General features: G+C 37.1%; 1 protein-coding gene across 17 annotated transcripts in view; it reads left to right on the top strand.

Moving 5' to 3' along the window:
* Positions 1-14,543, top strand: part of LOC122451652 (zinc finger BED domain-containing protein 6) — a 45,864-nt gene that overhangs the window by 23,732 nt on the left and 7,589 nt on the right. For all 17 annotated transcript variants that reach the window (XM_043484532.1, XM_043484529.1, XM_043484525.1 and 14 more), the window contains 7 exons: positions 751-954; positions 1,078-1,194; positions 1,469-1,549; positions 3,899-4,009; positions 4,815-4,877; positions 6,070-6,168; positions 7,621-7,689. In XM_043484532.1, coding sequence (XP_043340467.1) covers positions 751-954; positions 1,078-1,194; positions 1,469-1,549; positions 3,899-4,009; positions 4,815-4,877; positions 6,070-6,168; positions 7,621-7,689 — 744 coding nt within the window. The remainder of the gene's footprint in view (positions 1-750; positions 955-1,077; positions 1,195-1,468; positions 1,550-3,898; positions 4,010-4,814; positions 4,878-6,069; positions 6,169-7,620; positions 7,690-14,543) is intronic.

Raw genomic sequence — 14,543 nt, 5'->3', positions numbered from 1 at the left:
AACTTGATTCTCCAGGCCAGGGGTTGGCAATCCTGGTCTTTCACCTGTATTACAAAGTAAAATTTTATTGAAATGAAGCCCTGCCCGTTTGTTTACATATTTTCTATGGTCAAATTTTGTGCTACTGCTGCAGAGTTGAGTAGTTGAAAGACAGATCTACAAGGCTTAAAATATTTACTGTATACTTCTTTATATTAAAAAATTTGCTTATCCTGCTCTCAGGTATAATCTAAAATAAAACTTACACTCTGTCAAAAGCTAGTATTTATTTCCTTTTAAAGTAATTTCCTAGTGGAGTGATCAGCCATTTAAAAGCCACATCTGCTGTGTGATTAAAATCTGATGGCTGTTTATTTTTATCTTCTTTAAGGGGAAAAAAGTCTCACTCCTTTCTGATATGATTCAAAAGTATTACCCACTGTCTCTTTAAAAAGCTGCTTCTTGATCCTACAGCCTAGAATTTCAGTATTAAAATTTAATGTCTAGAATGTGTAAATAATTACTATGCATCTAGCTTTTATTCTCTTGAGTGCCCACTTTGTGTTTACATGGAGTGAATAATTTTTAGCTAGAAGCCACATTTTCCTTCCTGGAAGTTTAGAACCTAATTGGGAAGATTAAAAATTTAATTAAAAGACATACATTAAAAAAGACAGTGCTCAAATCACCAAGCTTACTATAGATAGTTGGAGATTTTTTGATGAATTGGGACTATTTTTTTTTTATTTACAACTAATTTTTTATGTCTAGCTGTGTTGCCCACTGTGCCTGAGTCACCAGAAGAGGAAGTGAAAGCTAGCCAGCTCACAGTTCAGCAGAGCAAATTATCTGTTCAGTCTAATCCCTCTCCTCAGCTGCGAAGTGTCATGAAAGTAGAAAGTTCAGAAAACGTCCCCAGCCCTACACACCCACCAGTGGTGATCAATGCTGCAGACGATGACGAAGACGATGACGGTGAGCTTTAGCTCTTTCTTTAGGACAAGTAAAGGACCAGGGTAACTTAGTGAGTTAGCATCAGACTTGAAACTCTACATCTGTTTTTTAACTGGAAATTTGCCTTAAATGTTGACAATATAGATCAGTTTTCTGAGGAAGGTGATGAAACCAAAACACCTACCCTGCAACCAACTCTCGAAGTTCATAATGGATTACGAATGACTTCTGCCCGGAAACCTGGGGTCAGTTTAAAACAAGGTAAGAAGGGGCTATTTTGAAGCTAGTTTCTGCTCATAAATCTTACAGCACTATTGAATATGTCCAGACTATTTTAAATACCTTTGAAATTTAGTTCATGATTACCAGCACCTCCCTCTTGCTTGTGTCCATTACACTCATTCACACACACACACTTACATATCCTTTCTCTTCTTCATTGAGAAAACATATGAATGCTGGATGTGTGTGTACAGATAAAATGCAAGGGTGAAATGGTGCTAGTTCCTCACGTGGTTGCTATTTGTGTTCCTAGGTGAAAGTTTGAATTTTGGAATAAAAACTCTTGAAGAAATTAAATCAAAGAAAATGAAGGAAAAATCAAAGAAGCAAGGTGGTGAGTTTTCAGGAGTTTTGATATGGAGGATTGAATGTTGCTAGAGAAGACTAAAAAGACACTTGGCACCAACCAAAATGAGCAAATAGATTTTGATGTTTGTGGCTTGTTTGAATTAAAACATAGTCTTGTTTAAATGATAGTTGCCTTTTTAAACCGTTGCAGCTGTGTTTCAGTCCCTAACTATTCAGAGCTAGGCACGTACAATAAAAAACCTGAAAGAACTTGTTTATTTTGAGAAATATAACTCTAAAGAGTAGCATATAAACTCTTCTTTTTTTTTTTTTCGGCCACATTGCGTGGCTTGCAGGATCTTGGTTCCCTGACCAGGGATTGAACCCATGTGCCCTGCAGTGACAGCTCAGAGTCCTAACCACTGAACCTCCAGGGAATTCCCTAAACTGTTATTAAAAGAGGAAAAACTTTATTTTGTAGTAGGTGAATTCTTCCTCAGGAACTGCTAGAATTTTCTTCTAGCGCTTGCCTTAGTTTGGTTGATCTGTATTTCATATTAGGTTAGTGCAAAAGTAATTGCGATTTTACATTATTGAACTTTGCTGTTTGATATTGGGATACATTCTCAAATGTGTGTTATACATCATTTTAATGTTCATTTCTCACTTTGTTTTTTGCTAGTGACTTATTACTTGCTATGTATTTGATATTTATTTTAGACTAGGGAAATGGTGTTAGACAAAAAGCAGATTCAAGTGATTTTCTTATTTCAAGTTCAAAATGAGTCATAAAGCAGCAGAGTCAACTCTCAATATCAGCAACATGTTTGGCCCTGGAACTGCTAACAAGCATACAGTGCAGTGGTGGTTCAAGAATTTTTGCAAAGGAGACTTGAAAATGAGGATCATAGTGGACAGCTAATCAGAAGTTGACAGTGGGGATCGGGATGGGGAATACATGTAAATCCATGGCTGATTCATGTCAATGCATGACAAAAACCACTACAATATTGTAAAGTAATTAGCCTCCAACTAATAAAAATAAATTAAAAAAAAGTTGACAATGACCAACTGAGAGCAGTCATTGAAGCTGATCCTCTTACAGCTCCATGAGAAGTTGCCAAGGAACTCGGTGATGATCATTCTGTGGTCATTTGGCGTTTGAAGCAAATGAGAAAGGTGAAGAAAGTTGATAAGTGGGAACCTCATGAGCTGACCAAAAACCAAAAAAATCGTCGTTTTGAAGTGTGATCTCTTATTCTACACAATGACAACGAACCATTCCTCGATCATATGTAACATATATGTACACATTCCTCGATCACATGTAACAAAAATTGGATTGTACATGACAACTGGCAGCAGTTTAGTGGTTGGACTGAGAAGAAGCTCCAAAGGACTTCCAAAGCCACACGTGCACCAAAAAATGGTCACGGTCACTCTTTTGTGGTCTGTTGCCGGTTTGATACACTCCAGCTTTCTGAATCCCACTGAATCCATTACATCTGATAAGTATGCTCAGCAAATCAGTGAGGTGCACCGAAAACCCCAATGCCTGCAACTGACATTGGTCAACAGAAAGGGCCCAGTTCTTCTCCACAGCAGTGCTTCAAAAGCTGAACAAAATTGGGCTGTGACATTTTGCCTCATCTTCCATGCTCACTTGACCTCTCGCCAACCGATAACCACTTCTAAGTACCTTGACAACTTTTTGCAAGGAAAATGGTTTTACAACCAGCAGGATGCAGAAAATGCTTTTCAAGGGTTCATCGAATGCATGTGTTTTTACACTACAGGAATAAACTTATTTCTCATTGGCAAAAAATGTATTAATTATAATGGTTCCTATTTTGGTTAATAAAGATATGTTTGAGACTAGTTATACTGATTGAAACTTCATGGTCTGAAACCGCAATTACGTTTGTACCAACCTAGTAGATACCGTGTGAAATGTATTTAGAGAGAATCAGATGATTGGTTCTAAGTACCTTGTTAGAGCTTATTCTGTAGCCACTTTGGAGTTATGTTTTGCAGATGATTGAGTATAGATGGAAAAAAGTGAATTGACACACCTAATAGCTGATGTGCTTCTGAGGTTAACTTCAGTATAACGTTAGCCTTACTAGTAAGTAAATGAAAGTAGATTGAGTGCCTGAGTAACTCAGAACAGTTTTATATTTTATTTTCACATTGTGCCAAAGGCAGATAAGAAATAAGACTATCTCCCTTTCCCTACTCCCATTTCACTGTAGGCAAACAGGAACAGAAAGATTGCTTGGCTTGAAGTCCAGTGGTTTGTATTGGACTTACCTGGTCTCAAAAAGCAAAATCTCTTAATTTATGATAGCTTCATTTTTCATGAATTATTTACTGTTCTTTGACTTTCTTTATTTAGAAGGTTCTTCCGGAGTTTCTAGTCTTTTACTCCAGTCACAGCCCATGCCAGGTCCTGAAAAAGAGAATGTCCGGACTGTGGTGAGGACAGTAACTCTGTCCAACAAGCAAGGTGAGGTATAGGTAGATCTGAAGAGTTGTAAGTTACTACTTTTAAGTGGGAGAGCAGAATCCTTGGGTTTGGTGTTATTGGTGGATTTGCAGGGAGATTTTGAGTATGTTGATTGGATAGAAGGATGAGAATTAGTGCATTTGACTCTACTGTTTTATTAAAAGGTTGAAATTGTTAATCATGCAGCTTTCATATTTATATATTTAAGTTTTACATTGTTCATTTTATCCAACGAATTTATTGACTGCCCATTGTAGGTAAAGAACTATAATAAACCCTTTCATTTAGAGAGAAATGTAAAAGTTTTTTCCTTTAGTAGCTTTAAGTCTGATAAGGAATATGATGGAAGTAATTATAGTATGCAGATACATTTAAATATTTGTGTCATTCAGACAACAAAAGATTAAGAGCTCACTTCTTGCTGGATCAAGGAAGGTTATATAGGAGAGTTAGCAGTGAAGTAAAGTATGCTTTTATTTAATATATGGAAGTGTACAAGCAGAAATACAGCTTGGGTTTTGTAACCAGTTGGTTAGATACAGCTTGTCTTTGTATTCTTGGTCATTGTTAATAATTGGGACTGTGTTATTGCTTCCTTTGGACTGTTCATTTGGTTATTTGAATTATTACTCAGTAGGTTGATTTTTTTTTCCCCTTTAAATGTCAGTAGTCTTTATTTCTCAAGACTGAGTTCTGATTTCCAAGAGATTTTCTTAATATCAGAGCATACTTTGTATCCATTAGTAGTTATTGAATACAGGAAAAATTGGATAATGATAGAGAAATTCTGTTTTTGCCATTTTAGGGGATGAACCTCTGGTAAGATTGAGTCTAACCGAGAGACTGGGGAAACGAAAATTTTCAGTAGGTGAGATAAGTTTTATGCTTATCCTTTGTTTTCTGCTTGCTTGTGCATTACTTGATATCTCCTCTAAAATTCTCTTTATACAGATGCCCAGTCAATGTTGATATTGACAGCCTTATATTTCTGGCTGAAAGCATGTATAAAATATTTTTATGTATTTAACATGTGCAAAGTCATACCAATTTAAAGTTGTTCTTGAATTTATTAGTGCTGTTTTATACCTAGGGGAAGTATTTTACCATGTAACTAAATTATTGTGTAGTGACTTTAGTGTGTCTGTCTCAAGAGAGTTATTTTGAAAATCTTAATGACTCCAGAGCTTCTTTCATAGTCTTATGTGCTTATGCATATGAAATCTTACCTGTTTTGTGTTTTGTTTTATACCATTCTTGCTGCCTGAGAAATTTTAGGTAAAAAATTATGGAATTAATCTCTTAATGTCAGCATATGTGTTAACTTTGTGATTTTTTGGTTGTATATTTAAAGTATAAATAAGAGGAGACAGAAAAGTATACTCTGTATAGGGTCTTTAAAGTTTTTACAGAACCCTGCTAAGGTTTATCTTCAGTTAAGTGATCCAAAGAATAGTTTTTAAAAACTTCTGACATTTAAATAGCTTGTATTGACCAGTGTAATGTAATAAACCAGGAGTTAGGAATCTTGGTTTAGGTCCTGGCCCTATCACTGACTGGTAACTTGGGGGTAAGATACAGCATCTTTCACAATCTTAGCTTTCTTACCTGAAATTGAAGAAAATGGGGTTTTGCCCTTTGGAGTCTTGATGTCACAGGAAATTTTTAAATTTTATGGTTCTTTTGCTATATTCCTAATCATCCCCATTGCATTTAATCACAAAATCTACCTAGATTTCAGCAGTTGGCCAGTTAAAGAGTTTTTTGTGCATGAAGAATTTTTTTTCATATATTTCTAAATCTTGAATTTGGGCTTGAATCAGGGTTTATAATCCTCCAGTTTTAGTTATTTGGTAAATGTTAGTTTGTGCTTTCTGATTTTTTGTCTTCCTTCTCTTTTTTCTGGTATATTTTTATTCCTTTTCTAACATTGAGTCATAAGGAAGCTAGAAGGTGAACACATCATATACATGCAGAAAACGTGCAGAATTATTCTATATTGTATTTCTTGACCTTGCTGAGAGTTGCCTTGAAATCTTCAGCTGAGTTCCCTCTGTTTGTAGGTGGTGACAGTGATCCCCCATTAAAGCGTAGCCTTGCACAAAGGCTGGGGAGGAAAATCGAAGCTCCAGAGACGAACACTGACAAAGCACCAAAGAAAGGTACCCGTGTCCTAATACCCCTTGTGTGTGTGATCCTGGTGCTTGACTGTTGTGCTGTTAACAGGTATGGGTTGTCATTCTTTTTGCTCAAGTAGATTAGATGATTATCTTCTCATGTCTGTTTCATGCAGCAAACATTTGAAGGTTTGCTCTGCTAGATCCTAGGTCACTGTTGGGTGAAAAACACCATCACAGGCTTCAGGAGCTTGTAGATCATGGTAGATAGGAATACTTACATACGTTGTGATACGTTCTGTGACAGAGACAGTGCCTAGTGTTACGGGAGCGCACAGGAAGGGCACCTGATCGCACCGTCTGTCAGTGAAGTTTCCCAGAGGAAGTGATGTTGACACTTAGACCTGAAACATGGCTTATCCTGCCAAAGTTGAAGGATTAGAGGCTGAGAGTGTAATACGTACAAGGCACAGAGCTCAAGGGACTCAATTGTGGCTAAATCAGAATTGGAAAGGAGCATAATGGGAGAGGATGAAGGGACTGACTGGTCATACAGTCTTTTAAGCCTAACATGGCTTAAAATACTAGAGAGTTTGGGCTTATAGTAGCAAACAAGGATCAGGGTGCCCAGATAGGCATTTTAGAACCACCACCCTGTCTAAAGTATGGAGAAGAGGGTTAAGAGTGCTCTCCAGAAAGGAGTTAGCACTCCTTCCTGTAATACAGGCAAGAGGAGGTAGTGGTGTAGATTTAGCGTTCTAGAAGTTGGTATGAAGCAGTGTGGGCTAATCTGAGAGATATTTGGGAGTTAGAATGATTTTATACTTGAAGTTTTATGTATAGAAAGAAGTAAGTGGTTGGGTTTTTATATTTTCCCCTTATATGACATGCAGTTGAAACAGTCGTGTTAAGTACTAAATAAATAAATAAGGTGTTTTTTCCTTCTTGTATTTAGTTTTAACTTCTCCTGAAGATAAGAAACTTCTTCCCACGTCTTCCCCAGCACAAGAGGCTTTGATAAACAGACCTTCTTGTTTGGTCTATATTCTTTCTTATATTCTCAGACCTGTAAACAGAAATTGCTTTCTTTCTTTGCAATCAAATTTTCTTCCCCATTGCCTATTAATTACATTGAAGACTCATAGCTAAAGAGTGTATTTCAAAAGGCAGAGTACTTTTTGATGCCAATAAGATTTCAGAATGTCATACAATAGCAAAACTACTCCCCAAAATTAAGTAGTTTCTGCTTTTCAGATGTAAGGAGGTGACTTTTTTTTTTTTTTTTTTTTTGAGCTTTCCAAAGTACTCTAGATATTCCATGATTTTCTATAAATCTTACCTGTACTGTGAAGAAGACAAGTGTTGAAGACCTAAAGAGATTTTTCAAAAGAATTTCCTTAGAAAACAAGTATAAGTCTGATTTGTAACCTTTGAAAAAGATTTTTGATCTGTAAGAAGTCTAACTTCTTTTTTTAATCTTTTTCTTTTTTTAAACAGTCCAAGTTTCCAAGTCTCTGAAGGAGCGATTAGGCATGTCGACTGGTCCAAACAGTGAGGAAGCAGCAGGTAGGTAAACCCTAATGCCAGCTCCTGATAAGTTTTCCTTTAAGAATCTTTTTCTCTAGTTTACATTTTGAGTTAGGTTGAAGGTTATGGGTTTTTTTGTGTGTGTATGGATTTGTTTGTTTTTTAAGTAATATTTTTCTCACTGGTATGAATTCTCTTTTTGTGGTTAAAGATGGCAACATGATTCTTTTATGATAGCAGTAATAACTGGAAGCTAGAAATAATCTATTCAGCAAAAAGGAATTAAGATGGTTATGTGTTAAAATAGTTGCTGTCATGAAAAGTCATATTCTGAACAATAATGATATGGGAAACTTAGCCCCTTGTTTTGAATGAAGAAAGGTTATGAAAGAACACATAGTGCTTTTGACTTAGAGCAACATAAACTTTTCTGGTGAGAGGTGGGTAATAAAGTTTATTTTCTTATTATAGAAACGTATTCCTCAGAAAATGTCCTTATGTATGAGATGATTTCCAGTTTTATAAAAATAAAACTAAATGCCTAGGAAGAAAAATACACCAAAGTGTTAACATTGGGTTTTTATCTGGGTGTTAATAAAAAAAATTAAAATTTTAATTTTTAATTTAAGTAATTTTAATTTTTTCATTTAATTTCCTCCTGTTCTCTAATTTTTGTTGTTGTTGTTCAGTTGCTAAGTCATGTCCAACTCTGTGATCCCATGGACTGCAGCACACCAGGATTCCTAGTCCTTCTTCACTGTCTCCTGGAGTTTACTCAAATTCCTGTCCATTGAGTCTGATGCTATCTAACGGTCTCAACTTCTGCCGCAGTCTTCTTTTGCCTTCAGTTTTTCCCAGCATCAGGATCTTTTCTACTGAGTCGACTCTTTGCATCAGTTGGCCAAAGTATTGGAGCTTCAGCTTCAGCATCAGTCCTTCCAGTGAATATTCAGAGTTGCTTTCCTTTAGGTTTAGTTGATTTAATCTCCTTGCAGTCCAAGGGACTGTCAAAAGAGTGTTCTCCAGCACCGCAGTTCTAAAACACCAATTCCTTGACTCTCAGCCTTCTTTATGGTCCATTTCTCACATCCATTCATGAGTACTGGAAAAACCGTAGCTTGGACTATACGGATCTTTGTCAGCCAAGCAGTCCATATACCTTGGACTATACGAATCTTTGTCTCTGCTTTCTAATACATTGTCTAGGTTTGTAATAGGTTTCCTTCCAATGAGCAAGCATCTTTAATTTCATGGCTGCAGTCACCGTCCACAGTGATTTTGGAGCCAAGAAAATAAAATCTGTCACTAATTCCAGTTTTTCCTCTTATATTTGCAGTGAAGTCATGGGACCAGATGCCGTGACCTTAGTTTTTTGAATGTTGAGTTTTAAGCCAACTTTCTCACTCTCCTCCTCCACCCTCATCTTTAGTTCCTTATCACTGTCTGCTATTGGAGTGGTATCATCTGTATATCTGAAGCCTCAGATACTGATATTTCTCCTAGCAGTCTTGATTCTAGCTGGTGATTCTTCCTACTTTGAGAGTTTTCTATTTCTTCCTGTTACGCTAGGACTTTGGTATGATAGATCTAAACATGGATCTTTTCATTATGCTTAATGTTCAGTGGGAGTTCTGAATCTTTAAGGATTTAACTTTCTTAATTGTAGAAAATATTCCTCTAACTTCTCCGAGTATGTCCTCTCCACCCTTTTATGTTTTCTCTTTATGAAATTCTTACTAGATGTGGGAACTTTCGGACATATACTCCACATGTCTTAACCTTGCCTTCATGCTTTCCGTTCCTTTGCTTTTTGCCTCACTTTCTGTTATTTTTCCTTGGCTGTTTTCTGGATTAAGAATTGACGTGCTTTTTTTATGAAGGTTTCAGTTCAGTTCAGTTGCTCAGTCGTGTCTGACTCTTTGTGACCCCATGAACCGCAGCATGCCAGGCCTCCCTGTCATTCACCAACTCCCGGAGTTCACCCAAACCCATGTCCATCAAGTCAGTGATGCCAACCAACCATCTCATTCTCTGTCGTACCCTTCTGCCTCAATCTTTCCCAGCATCAGGGTCTTTTCAAATGAGCCAGCTTTTTGCATGAGGTGGCCAAAGTATTGGAGTTTCAGCTTCAACATCAGTCCTTCCAGTGAACACCCAGGACTGATCTCCTTTAGGATGGACTGGTTGGATCTCCTTGCAGTCCAAGGGACTCTCAAGAGTCTTCTCCAACACCATAGTTCAAAAGCATCAATTCTTCGGCGCTCAGCTTTCTTTATAGTCCAACTCTCACATCCACACATGACCACTGGAAAAACCATAGCCTTGACTAGATGGACCTTTGTTGGCAAAGTAATGTCTGCTTTTTAATATGCTGTCTATGTTGGTCATAACTTTCCTTCCAAGGAGTAAGCATCTTTTTAATTTCATGGCTGCAGTCACCATCTGCAGTGATTTTGGAGCCCAGAAAAGTAAAATCAGCTGTTTCCCCATCTATTTGCCAGAAAAATAAAATCCACTATTTCCCCATCTCTTTGCCATGAAGTGATGGGACCAGATGCCATGATCTTAGTTTTCTGAATGTTGAGCTTTAAGCCAGCTTTTTCACTCTCCTCCTCCACTTTCCTCAAGAGGCCCTTTAATTCTTCTTCACTTTCTGCCATAAGGGTGGTGTCGTCTGCATATCTGAGGTTATTGATATTTCTCCCAGCAATCTTGATTCCAGCTTGTGCTTCCTCCAGCCCAGCATTTCTCATGACGTACTCAGCATATAAGTTAAATAAGCAGGGTGACAATATACAGCCTTGACGTACTCCTTTTCCTATTTGGAACCAGTTTGTTGTTCCGTGTCCAGTTCTAACTGTTGCTTCCTGACCTACATACAGGTTCTCAAGAGGCAGGTCAGGTGGTCTGCTATTCCCATCTCTTTCGGAATTTTCCACAGTTTATTGTGATCCAAACAGTCAAAAGCTTTGGCATAGTGAATAAAGCAGAAATAGATGTTTTTCTGGAACTCTCTTGCTTTTTCAGTGATCCAGCAGATGTTGGCAATTTGATCTCTGGTTCCTCTGCCTTTTCTAAATCCAGCTTGAACATCTGGAAGTTCACGGTTCACGTATTACTGAAGCCTGGCTTGGAGAATTTTGAGCATTACTGGACTAGCATGTGAGATGAGTGCAATTGTGCGGTAGTTTGAGCATTCTTTGGCATTGCCTTTCTTAGGGATTGGAATGAGAACTGACCTTTTCCAGTCCTGTGGCCACTGCTGAGTTTTCCACATTTGCTGGCATATTGAGTGCAGCACTTTCATAGCATCTTCTTTCAGGATTTGAAATAGCTCAACTGGAATTCCATCACATCCACTGGCTTTGTTCGTAGTGATGCTTCCTAATGCCCACTTGACTTCACATTCCAGGATGTCTGGCTCTAGGTGAGTGAGCACAGTATGGTGTGAAGGATTGGATGGTGAATATTTTAGGCTTGAGGTCCACAGTCTCTTGCTGCAACTACTCTTCCACTAGTGTGAAAGTAGCCGTTTGCAGTATATAAATAAACCAGTGTGGCTGTGTTCCAGTAAAGCTTTATTTATGAAATATAGATCATGACCAGATTTGTTTGCTGACCCTATTCTAGATGGCTGATTTTCTGCTGGCCTTGCAGTGTTTGTTTTTTTTTTTTTTGGTTAGATTTATTTTGTCACTTGGATTTTTATTTTTCAATAACTTTTCTTACTTAGTTCTCTGATTTGTCCTTTTCCATAGCTTGATATCTCACAGTTCTAAAGTTTTTTTTAATTTGTTGAAGTATACTCGATTTACAATGTTGCATTAATTTCTGCTATACAGCAAAGTGATTTAGTTACACATATCTACATATCCTTTTTCATATTCTGTTCCATTGTGGTTTATTGCAGCATATTGAATATAGTGTCCTGTGGTGCATGATAGGAAGCACTTTGTTACTTATCCATTCCATGTGTAATAGTTTGCATCTCCTAATTCCAAACTCCCAATGCATCCCTCTTCTACCCACGCCAGCACCCCCCTGCCCCCTGCCCTGGCAGGGCCACAGGTCTGTTTTCTATGTCCTTGAGTCTGTTTCTGTTTGTAGATAAGTTCATTTGTGTCGTATTTTAGTTGACATATATAAGTAATAGTGTATAGTGTTTGTCTTTCTCTTTCTGGTATACTTCATTTATTACGATAGGTCCAGTCTCTAGGTCCATCCGTGTTGCTGTACATGGCGGTACTTCATTCTTTGTTATGACCAAGTAGTACTCCTGGTAGCTGTGTGTCACATCTTTGTCCTTTCATCTGTCAGTGGACATTTAAGTTGCTTCCATGTCTTGGCTATTGGAAGCAGTGCTGCAATGAGTACTGAGGTGCCTTAACAGTTTTGAATTCAGCTTTCTTCATATGTGTGCCCAGGAGTGAGGTTGCAGGGTATGTGACAACTCTGTTTTTCGTTTTTTGAGGACGCTTCATACTGTTTTCCATAGCGGCTGCAGCAGTTTACATTCCCACCAACAGTGTAGGAGGGTTCCCTTTTCTTCACACCCTCTCCAGCATTTGTTATTTTCAACTTTTTGATGATGGCCATTCTGACCAGTGTGAGGTGTAGTACCTTACTATCGTTTTGATTTGCTGTTCTCTAATAATTATTGATGTTGAGCATCTTTTCATATGCCTGTTGGTCAGCTATCTGTATATGTTCTTTGGAGAAATGTCTATTTAGGTCTTCTGCCCATTTTTCTATTGGGTTGTTTGTTTTTTATCATTGAGTTGTATGAGCTATTTATATATTTTGGAAATTAAGCCCTTGCTGATTGCATTATTTGCACATATTTTTCTCTCAGGCTGTAGGTTGTCTTTTTGTTTATGGTTTCCTTTGCTATACAAATGCTTGTAAGTTTGGTTAGGTCCCATTTGGTGGTTTTGTTTTTGTTTGCTTTTATTTCTTTTGTTTTGGGAGACCAACCTAGGAAAACTGGTACAATTTTATGTCAGAGAATGTTTTGCCAGTGTTCTTTTCTAAGAGTTTTATGGTGTCATGTCTTATATTAATAAACCTTTAAGCCATTTTGAGTTTTTCTTCTTTTTTTTTTAGTTTTTCTTTGTATGTGGTATGTGAGTGTGTTCTGACTTCATTGATTTGCGAGCAGCTGTCCAACTTTCCCAGCACCGCTTGCTGAAGAGACTGTATTTTCTCCATTGTATATTCTTGCCTCCTTTGTCAAAGATTAGTTGACTGTAGGTATGTGAATTTATTTCTGAGCTATCTATTCTGTTTTATTGATGTGGGTTTCTAATTTGACTCTTTTCTTTTAATGAGTGTGTTATTTTGTCTTCACTGCTTATCTTCATTCTGGGTTTTGTTTTTGTTTTTTGGTTCATTTTTAATGTTGCTTTTTCACAGTTTAGGTTTAGGTTTCTTCTGTGATTCTAAAGGTCTTTTTCCTGGCTGGGAGACCTATCTGTATAAGTGAGAGAGAGTACACCAAGTGGTGTCTTATGTTGGTTATAGGCTAGAAGGCTGAGGGCTCATGTAATTGCTACAGTAAAAAAGTCTTTGTTTATTTTCAGAGTGCAACTAACTGTTTTCTAGCTTTGCTTTTTCCTTTTCTCCCTCATCTCTCCTTTTTTTGCTTGGCATTTGGGAAAGCCTGAAATTTCCATGTTTTACTTCTCTTCTACCCAACGTCGTTATAATGTGCTTCCTTTCCCTATGGAGTCTTCTCTTTTTAGAGAGCAGTTCTTAGGAGAAGGTCTCCATTGACCCAACTGTTCTGTAAATCATCCTTTATTTCTACCACTGTTAGTTTTCATACTTGTTTGGCAGATTTTTTTGTCTCTTTGAGATAGAACAGATCTCACTCCTATACTTTTATCTGTTCTTCTGTTTCTGTAATTTCAGACATCTTTCTGTCTCAAATTTCTGAAGATTTATGTTCTGCCACTGGCATCCTTGTTTTCCATTGCTATTGTGGATTTATTCTTTTAATGTCTTCTCTGTTGTTTTGATGAAATTTTGAAGTGTAGGGAAATGGGGTCTTTCACCGTTCATGTACTTTCTTAAAGTGATAATTTTGAGATCAGATTACCATCTTGAAATTGAAGAATTTTTATTTAAAAAAACTTTAGAAATATCAGTGAGTGAGTGCTTCCCCTGTAATAGGTTCTATACTAAAACAAATATAGTCACTGTTTTCACGAAGTGGAAATATAAGCAATTAATGTACTGTGTGATCAGTACTGTGATCAGAGAAACAAACTAGACTGGAGGATGTCAGGTTCTAAGCTGAGCTCCCTTTAACTAGGTAGCAGAAGTGTGACCAATAGGGACTATTCCATGTAGAAGGGACAACATTTTCAAAGATTCAAAAGATGAGACAGAATGTGGTATGTTTAAGGTTGTAGAAGATATTTCTTGTTTTTGGTGTTTCATTAAAAGGTGTTATTTAGTGATTAAATACGTGTGTGTATAATCTCCATATTCTTATTTTTCTCACATTACTTCATTATTTCTTTCTTTAACCCCTGCCAAATATGAAATTTGCTCTTTAGTTAAACACATAAAGAATGATTAATGTATTGTGAAAAATAACTCTTCAGTGGCATGCCAATCTCTGGGCCTTTTTCATTTTTCTTCTGTCTTAACCTGTTTTACCTCCTTTTCATTCTTTAAATATCACTTAAATATTACTTACTCTGAAAAGCTCCCCTTAACCAATCTCTAGATGTTCTTGCTGTATACTTCTACATAACATTATTTAGTTGCCTTCAACCACATGGGTTTGAACTGCGTGGGTCCTCTTATATGCAGATTTTTTTTTCCCAGTAAGTACTTAGTACTACCTGATCTATGATGGTTGGTTGAATCCACAGATGCAGAACCAT

The sequence above is a fragment of the Cervus canadensis genome, chromosome 13 (assembly GCF_019320065.1).
Source record: "Cervus canadensis isolate Bull #8, Minnesota chromosome 13, ASM1932006v1, whole genome shotgun sequence".
Lineage (NCBI taxonomy): Eukaryota > Metazoa > Chordata > Mammalia > Artiodactyla > Cervidae > Cervus > Cervus canadensis.
The sequence above is the reverse complement of the archived record's forward strand: the minus strand, read 5'-3'. Positions and strand labels throughout refer to the sequence as shown.